Source organism: Tasmannia lanceolata, unplaced genomic scaffold (assembly GCF_043159265.1).
Source record: "Tasmannia lanceolata isolate RefF3 unplaced genomic scaffold, GAP_Taslan_0.1 ptg000005l, whole genome shotgun sequence".
In the NCBI taxonomy this organism is placed as follows: Eukaryota; Viridiplantae; Streptophyta; class Magnoliopsida; order Canellales; family Winteraceae; genus Tasmannia; species Tasmannia lanceolata.
In genome coordinates, this window is record NW_027518682.1 from 13,135,969 (window position 1) to 13,146,096 (window position 10,128).

At 39.6% G+C, this 10,128-nt stretch overlaps 1 protein-coding gene across 3 annotated transcripts; it reads right to left on the minus strand.

Annotated features, from left to right (window-relative positions):
• Positions 1 to 2,318: 2,318 nt before the first annotated feature.
• LOC143877557 (acyl carrier protein 2, mitochondrial-like) lies at positions 2,319 to 9,417 on the minus strand. 3 transcript variants are annotated; one of them, XM_077379685.1, is made up of 3 exons: positions 9,242 to 9,396; positions 9,053 to 9,128; positions 2,319 to 2,716 (listed from the first exon to the last, which is right to left on the minus strand). In XM_077379685.1, exons 1-3 carry the CDS (start codon positions 9,253 to 9,255, stop codon positions 2,540 to 2,542), a joined length of 267 nt encoding a protein of 88 aa, XP_077235800.1. In that variant the 5' UTR covers positions 9,256 to 9,396; the 3' UTR covers positions 2,319 to 2,539. The 3 variants fall into 3 exon arrangements, with proteins under 3 accessions (XP_077235800.1, XP_077235801.1, XP_077235799.1); XM_077379686.1 differs by having other exon boundaries at positions 9,053 to 9,116; positions 9,242 to 9,391; XM_077379684.1 differs by having other exon boundaries at positions 9,053 to 9,417.
• Positions 9,418 to 10,128: the final 711 nt, after the last annotated feature.

Genomic DNA, 10,128 nt, shown 5'->3' on the forward strand with positions numbered 1-10,128 from the left:
TGCAGGAATTTTTTTGGAAAAGTTTGGAAAGGAAAAATATTTCTTAAGTTTTTTACACAAGAAAAATAATAACATGAACTAACCCTATGCAATTTTCATTTAGAGTGACCTTCAATTTATGATGAAATTGATTTCCCTCTAAATTTACCATAATCATATCATTTCCTTCTAAATAATAGAGAGGGGAAAAAGTCCAAGAAAAAAAATTCCATCAAAATTTTTCCTTGCAATCCAAAGTGCCTAAAGGTTCCCCTGTCACAACTTGTTATAAAGTTTTCCGGTGGATAAAAAAAAGTGCAAAATAAGGTTATCAGTAGTAATAAAAAGTATGCAAGGCACAAACTTGGTAATGACCCAATGGGCAAACCAAATAAAGGTAAGGCATCCATTTGATCGCAGAGTACTAAGCTTTACTTCATATGGAGCTTCCACTAGAAAACTATGGGCGCCTTTGATAAGATAAGGGAACAGATATACCATATGATTTTGCTCCATTCCATAAAATTTCTCTCAATAAGTATAAAAAAGGGAGCTTCTTGCCAAAAATATGGCGCCATGTGCCAATTTCACAGCACAGAAGGATTTTTTTTCTTTGGAGAAAGGTAACTTCAGTGGATATAGAGAATACAATGGGCATGAATTGGGCCCAGGTGGCCCAACAGCACAATAAAAACAAAGACGAAAAGGGAAGCACATTGAGAAACATTCCTTAAATCTATAAGAAACATATTGAGAGAACTAAGCAATTCCCTATTAGACCTGCTCCTTGCAAGCTCGTCAGCCATATCATTGGCGATGCAAGAAATATGGGAGAATGAAATAATCTCCCTGGAACTGGTATCTCTGATGTGAGAGATGAAGATGTCCCCGGACACTTCATTTACCAGAACAACTCCTGCTCATAGTTTTTTTTTCTAAGATAACTATATTCATAGCATAAAAAGAGAATACAAATTCACATCAATGGAGAGACAGGGCCCGGAATAAATTATCCCTTAATGGCCCGGATTTAGCCAATCGATCCGCTAGATCGTTGGCACTCCTAGGGATATGAACAAAAGAGAGGAAGCTACCGTTAAACATAAAACTAATCTCATCCAAAAACTAATCTAATCTCCACAGACCAATGCTCGAGCCTTGAACCCAAGAAATGACATTTGAAGAATCCCCTTTTACGTTCAGCTTTCCTTCCATTTGATCCCTAAATAAGCACATGCCGAAGTGAAGAGTAAGAACCTCTGCTTTGGTAAAGTCCTTTACCAATTGCCCAGAGAAGACAGAGATGGGTGATGGGACTATTGCTATCTCTAGAAACCCCTCCAATTCTCGCTTTGCCAGAGTTGCCAAGGGAGAAACCATCGACAATGAGCTTTAAAGCATTAGTTTGGGGAGGTCTCCAAATCGTGAACCTCATTTCCTTTGGAATTGAACGCACATGATTATCTTCCAACTCCTTGAAATGCAATCCTCAGAGTAACCCCAAAAGACACTGTTTATCCAAGCAAAATGCGCCCCGTTGAATCTGATCTTCCAAGCTAGCATAGGGGAGGAAGAAAGACTTTTCCTCGAATGTCTGAGTGTTCCTTTCCAGCCACATCTCCCATATTACTGCAAAAGGGATGAGACGCCAAAGTGTTTTTTCCTTAGGAGAGTTACATTCCACCCCTAGTTGACTATTTGCATGATCAACTAACAGCTGTAGACCCTCCAATAGAGCTAATTTTCACTTCATTAGAATCAGCTACTCCTATTGGACCCGAGATCATAATGATGGAACCTAGATCGCACCCAAGTAATACAACAATGCAATCAGAACCCAAGTTGCCTACAGAACTGCCATCAAAGTTGGGCTTCACAAAATTTGGTTGGAGAGGAACACACACACACTTGGCTAGTTTCTTTTCATTATATGATCTGTCCCAAGTCAGCTCATAGTAAATACCCAATGCGGCTTACATGCAACGTCCCAGAGGAATATCAAGGGCCAACCCAAATGTAAGTACGCCAACCATGGCATGCATATTTTCTCTTCCATTTACATCAGTTACAGGTTGAGACAAAAACTCAGCCATTATTGAAGAGACCCAAAACTGAACTTCAGAATGGCAGAGGCCAACTCAATTCAAGGAACATGGAAGAATGTTGATCACTAAAATAAGAAGCTAGAAATGTAGCTGCAATTCCATAAATATAAACATGACCTAGCTGGACAAGAAATATAGACACAAGGTTGATAATTTCTTAAGTTTGTATAGACACACGTATGTAATATTATATATGCCTGCACATATGCATGTGATAGAGTGTAAGCACCTGTATGCATCAAACCCGCAATTGCATCTTTTACTTGAGACACTAATTTGAATCTTAAAAAGTTTTAACAGATGGTAAGCATATTCAAATGATCCACAGTAACATTATTACAAGCAATGAAGCAAGGCTCCATTCAGCAGAAAGCAACTCAATATTGTTTTCAGGGAGTACCTAAGAAGATTTTTTTTTTTTTTTTGAAAATGAGTACCTGGAAGATATTGACAATTCATTTGGCTTGCGGATGGGCTGCGATGTAATCTATAAGGTGAGCAGTGGTTGAAATTTTGTCAGCTTCACTGTTGGAGATGTCCACAGCGAACTCTTCTTCCACGGCCATCATTACTTCTACACTGTCCAACATATCTAAATGCAAGTCGTCCTTAAAACTGGCAGCTGGGTTCACCTGTAGAACACAAAAACATCATAAGATATGCAGTTTCCAGAATACAGTACTATAGAAGAATAGAGTTTTTAGGATGGGGCCTACCGTATGTAATGTCGCAGGTTTTTCATATATTTAAGTGATGGGGGTGTGGGTGTAATTTCCTTGCTTCCTTGCTCACTTCAGTCGCTTAAATGACGTTCGCAACATAAATGAGTGGGCTCCAATTTCGTGAGTTGGGGTTTCCCTCTTGCGCAAATAATAAAAGATAAAATTCATGGGTTTGGGAATAACCAAAACAATACAAAAACTTTTCTACCCATCTCTTTGTTCTCCTCTTCTCTCCTCATTCCCAACTCTCCGATAGTTCTCCTTCTTCCTACTTCTTTTGGTTGTTTCACACTCTACCATGGGTTAGATTATAGCATGGTATCGGAGCAGGTTCTCATCCCGATTTAGATCTGACGTAGGACAGCCAAGGCACAGAAACTTCCTCTAAATTTAGACTCAGGTCTGGGTCCAATAGGTTAGGGAAATAGGTTGGAATAAGGGAAACCGGTGTAAGTGAGCTTAGGTTTAGGAGTTTCGGGGCTGATGTGAATATGTGACAGTTGTCACAGTAAACAGGTCAGACAGATCTATAAGACATGGATAAATAAGGTAGGTCTAGAAAAAATCCTGGTTGATCTAGGAAGGGACTCAAAAATATATGAAGGACAAAGTTTTCAGGCTAAGAATGTGGACATATAGGACTGCCGCAGGTTAGAAGGTGGACTGTTTTGAAGACTGATTCACAAAATCTTGTAAAAGTATATGGAAAAGAAATTGATGAGGTTTGGAGGTAAAGGTAAGGTGCTCGATGAGTTTTGAACATGGTATTTTGGGCTGGTTGAAGTAAGTGAAATGTCAAGATACAGTTTAGTTGCAGGTTTTAAAACAGGGTACTGGGCTTAACTGGTTTGAGAAAGGGTTTTACGTACGGTTTAGAGTCTGTAAACAAACTGGTCAAGGGTTCTTGAATGGTTCTCGGATCTGTAATGATTCAAGAAGGTGAAAGGAAACTGAGTTAGGGCTTAAGGTTATAGTTGGAGGCAGTGGGTACGGGTTTATAGGGATGGCAGTTTGGAAAGATTGAAAGATTGGGGTCTGATCCTGAATCCAAGATGATCGCATGCCAGATCTAAAGCTGCCAGATGTAGAGGCGAGGTGGGATCAAGGTGGGTACAGGGTGAAAGGGGCTGAAGGGTACTCGGTAAGGTTGGAAATAAGGGACTGATCTACAGTTCAAGGTTTGTATTTACAGGCTATGGTTTTAAGGGCTATTGGTGATTATGGAAGGTTTCTTGATCAGTTCGTAGGTATAAGTTGGGGCAAAGGTACATTGAATAGGACTCCTTACATTTACTTTCAATCTCCTACTACAAATAAACTATTATTCTTTAAACTAATAGCTTAGGATTCTCTACCAACCAAAAATAGAATTCCTCTTTGAAAAAGGAAGCATGCACTTCAAACTCCACGAAAATTTGAATGGGCCCTCTTTGTGATTTAAGTGACATGATGTCATCTTAGGTCATAAGTGTCAATTGTATCACAGTTGAAAGTGATAATGTCATCCCTTTTGACAATATTTTCAGAATTGATAATAACACCATGACATAATAATGAAACCCTCTAGAGAGTCTCCCATGCAGCAGACCCACCTCCTTCATCCTCATGCTAAAACAAGGCTGGGACTTTGGAGCTTGATTCTTTGGGCCTTGAGATGCGTTCTTTATTCGTCCTCTGATAGGTCTTTACGGGCTTCTGATTCCTATCATCTCTCCCCGGCTGAAAAGAACTCAACTTCAACGAGTTAAAGGTGTGTGGCATTCGTCATAGAGTTTGGGGTTGAGAAGTTGAAATCCCTTTGTTGTAATCCAGGTACAGTCTAACCATGGAAGCCCATTCCATTTGAAAAGGAACTTTTGATAGCCTCCTGATGGGGACCATCCTAAGGACCATATTCTTATTTTTGTGTGCTATTCATGTGTCTTTTAAGACCCTCAAGTTATAGGAGGGGTATCACGATCTTTTCCCATCAATATTACTTGGTTTCTTTGAGTTGTGAGTGTTTTAAATAGGATCTACACATGTATTACGAAAATCTTAAGTAAGAAAAGAACATTTTAGTAAGCCTACGGGCACTTTTCTACTATGGATGCTATGGTTGAATGAATGAAAATCGGTTTTTTCTTGCTTTCTATCAAATCATGGATGTGAACTGTGAAGTCTACTTTCCCAAGGTGCGAGGCCTTGACCCCTTAGTGCGATGTCTATTGGGATTGCCAGTGGCCCTGTTTGGTTGGCTGGGAGAGTAGTGGAAGAAGTCAAAAGGGAGGTGACAAACATGGAAGATGTGTAGAGTTGTCTAGGGAGGATAGGGGAATAGCGGTAGTAGTGTTTGGTTGCGCGTAGAAGACGTGAAAAATGTAGGGGTGCCATTATCAAAATTGTTGGGCTAGGCGGGTACTGGACCCAGATCGGAGGTTGGCCGCGTGGTCCTAGGCCTTGTGCCAGCAATGCCCCCTGGTCTAGACTCTTAATAAAGATAATGGTAGCGCCTTTCCCATCAGCAATTGCTTTTGGGAGAGTTGGTAAGCGCCACGATCCTACAAGTGATATCAGAGCCAGGTCTCAGGTTCGAGTCCGAGGGTCATTGTTGGGGGAGGGATTGTTGGCCTAGGCGCGTACTGGACCCAGATCGGAGGTTGGCCGCGTGGTCCTAGGCCTTGTGCCAGCAATGCCCCCTGGTCTGGACTCTTAATAAAGATAATGGTAGCGCCTTTCCCATCAGCAATTGCTTTTGGGAGAGTTGGTAAGCGCCACGATCCTACAAATAGAGAGTGGAAGAGAGAGAAAGGGAAGAGAAAGAGAACAAGACAAGACCATTCTACTTTTCTTCCACCCAAAAACCTATTTTTTTGGAGAAATTTGCTTGGGAGATGAGAGGAGGGAACAATTGCAAAAGTAGGGTTCCAAGTAGGAAAAAACTCATGATTATGTCCCCTTGATGTCTAGAAGTCAAATGGAGTTTCAACTAAAATTTGGGAACCAAACAGCGTCCGGCGTTCCATATGCCATGAAATGCCTAGCCGTCTTCCACGGTTTTGGCAACCAAAGGGTGGGATTGTAGCACAGCCTTCTTCTCAAGGGTGAAAACCCTTGAAACCTTAGTGTGAAGCCTAGACAGGACTTGGAGTGATTTCGGGTCTCATCTTTCTCTTTAATTTCTTGTTTTTTTTTTTTTTTTTTTGAATGGTAGCAAAAAAATTATTAAAAAAAAAAGAGGGCAAGGGCGACCAACCTAGCCAACCTAGATGAATACAAGAGAATAAAGAAGAAGGGAGAAAGTACAAAAAAAGGCCCACATTACGGGGGAAAGAAATCAAACCACTCTAGTACTTGCCTATCTACTCCATCTCTTTTTTTTGAAAATTAAATCTACTCCATCTCTAGCCAACCCATCTGCCACACTATTAGCCGATCTCTTAACATGATTGAAAGTGATTTAATTTCTTGCTTTAATCCTCTTTATTTTTAGTCCGTGAACTCTCCATATTATTCTTTGAGCCATGTGGCCCATAGTCTCGCAAAAAACTCTCGCATGCACCTTCCCAACATACATCTACACATTCCGAGCATACATCCACACCCTTCTAAACCTTTCATAAACCTAACAAAAATATTTTCTCAATCTAATCAATATTTTAGGATCCAAAACCCTAATTTTTGCCCATCCTTTTCACCCATATTCCCTACTATAACAGTTTACTATTGCCAGTAAGTTTAGATCCCCACGGTCCTCTCCATAGATCTGCCCTACATCAGTTTGGTATCAAAGCAAAGTATTAGTCCAACCTTCAATCGTCCCGCATCACCTCCACTCCTTGTTGAAATAATTAGTTCATAACGAACATCTTCAATAGCTTCCTGGACTTTCCTGCGGATTGAGTGTCTACATGGCGCCCATGATGTGCAGTAAAGTCTTCCAAATTGAAAATCAGACTAATTCACATATCATCTGGAAGTTCTAATACATAAGTGTTAGAACTAATCTTTCTCAAAACTTTGTATGGATCCACACTCCTTGAGTTCAGCTTCTTGTACACGCCCTTAAGAAATTGTTCTGGTCGAACTCGAACTATCTACCTTTTTATAGTCAACAAGACGATGATGTAAATCCACTCTTGTTTTATATGCCTCGTCGCTAAGATTGATCCTTTTGCGCACTTCAACATGTAGCTTGCACATATAGCGAGCAAATCCCTCAGCTTTAACACTTGTTCTTACATTTGGTGGTAAATGTACGAGATCAATTAGTCGTCGTGGTTGGATTCCTGTGACTATTTTAAAAGGACTCCATCCTGTGGGGGTCCTCCCCAAGTTTTGTGGTTATTCAGCTTTAGCGATTAAGAGGTTGTGGGATGACATTTGGCTTAGCAGAATTTTGGTGGATAAGCCGGCTCGGCTCCTAAGTGTGTTGCCCTTCCCTATGCTTTCTTAAACTAGACTTTGATCGAGCCGGTTTAGGAAATCTAGGTCCGACTAGCATTGGGGGACTACTGTATGAAGAAGAGGGGAATGTTATCATTCAAAAAAAATGAAGAGGGAGATGTTAGTAAGGATTTTTCTGGCCCTTCTGGGATTCAAGATTCCAACACGACGGAAATTATTGCTCTCCGATTCAGAGTGGATTAAGACCTTCTTGACACACTTATTGTGGAAGGTAATTCTCTTAGTGTATACAAATGGATGAAGGGGTAGTTATCATTGGCAACTCATGTATGCAATTGAGGAAGTTAAGGTCGGGATTGAGGGTCATTCAATAGAGTTCCAGCATGTTTGGCAATCAGCTAATTCCAAACACGATTGATAGCCTCCATCATTTTCTCCTTTTCGTTCGCTTTTAACTGTTGGGTTTTTTCACCATCTCGGTCTTGTTGTTTCTAATTCTTTTTGCTAAAACAAATTTTCCATTCAAAAAAAAACATTGGTAGAGATCTGAGAAATAAAAGGATGCCCTATAGACCAAAAATTAATAGGGATAAAATCAGATTTGGAGGGAGGAGAGTTCTAAGGACCTTGCTAAAGGTAGAAGCTTAGGTGCAATATGTCTTGTTTGTTCATATTGAGTAAATTTTCAGTTGTGGACTAGGGAGTATTAAAGATTATATAAGTTAGTCCATCTCCTTGCCATGCTTTCTCGAGCTTATATAAGTTAGTTGCACACATAGAAGAGTATCAAATGTTGCGATTTTAGAGAGGGGGTTGGGGTTCCATCTTTAGGAGGCATTTTAAACAAGAATCGTTTTGAGTGTTTCCATGTACTTCTTAGGCTGGGCCCATCAAAATCAACTATTGGCATACAAAAAATTATAGTCAAACTCAACTATTGTCATACTATACCATTCAAAAAAAAAAAAAAATATTGTCATACTATAAATTATTGAACTTAATAAGGAATTGGCTTCCCCTTTAGATGCATACCAAAAACTGCTAATGATGCAGTGGGCACTTCGACTTCTTTTTTTTTTTCCTTATGTATCTCGTGAGATCCTTATATTTCTTGCTCCTTCCAGTGTGGCCATCTTGGTTATCGCTCAAAAATTCTTCGAAAGAACCAACAACTTACTTACCAAGATTAATTTCTCTGTTTTATCTAATGATTTTTTCACATTTGGAAAAAATTAACGAAATTAGAAAAACATTCAATCTTCTTCCATTCTTCATGTATGAATGAAATTCAAGTTTGAGCTTAGAAACAGCAGGAAATTAAAAGAAGAAAAAAGAGGAGGAATTAAGTTATTTGCAATTGCACCACAGAAATGAACTAGATCATTAAATATCTACAATTTAATAATTATTTGATGCCCTGTTTGGATTGCAAGAAGAACATTTCTGATGGAAAAAAAATATTCCTGGGAGCTTTTTTTTCTTTCCATGTTTAAGAGATTAATTTAGAGGAATATTATTCTAAATTGAAGGTTACTCTATGTAAAAATCAAATAGTGCTGGTTCAAGTTATCTTTTTTGGTGTGTAAAAAAGGTATGAAAATTTAGAAATATTTTTCTTTTCCAAAAAATTCCAGCAATCCAAACAGGGCCTGAGCTTACAATTTCCATGGAATTGAAGAACGAGAAAAGAAATTACAATGTTGAATGAACTGGATCGCTAAACTATAAAATATCCCAATACCATACGAACAGATAGTAACAAAGTGAAGCAGATCTCAATCACAAGCTATAAACACACATGAACATTAGTAACAAGGGGGAAAAAAAACTAGCCGTTAAATGGTAAAAATTAAAATATACCTTAGAGGGATCGACGAAGGGGATGGATTTGAGAAGATCGAGAACTCGATTTGTGACCTCGAACCTGTCCAAGAAACTGGAAGGAGAATAAGCAGAAGCTGATTGAGAGAAAACCCTAGATCCAGAAAGAAACCCTAGAATTGAGATTCTTTCAGAAATGGAACCACTGTTGTCGACCGCAGAGATTACCGGTGAAACGCCATTAAAACGAATCGAAAGAGAAGGTCTGAGGAGCCGAATTCCAGTTCGTGCCGCTTGCATATTTTTGCCCTAATTCGAAATCTCGTTAATCTCAGAGGTTGAAGATCCCTCTGCAGATAACGCAGCTAAAAACAACCCTAGTTTGATCAGCACAGTTGTTTTCTGTTTACAGTTATATACTAAGTTACGCCGTGCGCGTAGTGAATTATGCGCACCGCGCTCTCTCTCTCTCTCCCTAAGTTGAGAAGATTTAATCGAGGCCATTGATTATAATCTTGTGGGGGCGCCTTGCAACTCTCACATCGAACTGAGATCCTTTTGACATTTCAACGGCCCAAAATGGACCCTCGGGCAGGGGTCCACAAACCCATTTGGGACTAGAGAGAGCTCCATTACTCATTACGCATTTGCACCTAGGGTTGTTAACGGATCCAATTCGAATTGGACATCGCCTTAAGCAGTCCTTATTCTGGCAACTGTAGGCCATGTTTGACAACTAGGAATTAATTTTCATGATAAATTAGTGTCTGAAAAAACCAGGAAGAAGACGGGGTCACATTTTGAGTGGAGTTTTATGTTTCCTGCTTTTTCTTACCCTCTCATCTCCCTCCTTCTCCCACCCTCTTTCGAAACCTCGAGAAGATAAATTATCATGAAAAAATAAAATAAAATCACGGTAGCCAAACGTGCCATTAAAGTTTATTTTATTCACATGAAAGGGTTTACAGGCAGCACAGCTCATCATACCTGCCTTCAATCATATTATATACAAATAATTACGTTCAACTTTAAAATCACTTGCTTATAATCTCAGGGATTTGATACGGACCATCGCAGAGGGCATTTTCAGGACCGGGTGTCGCAAGAAAGAGCAG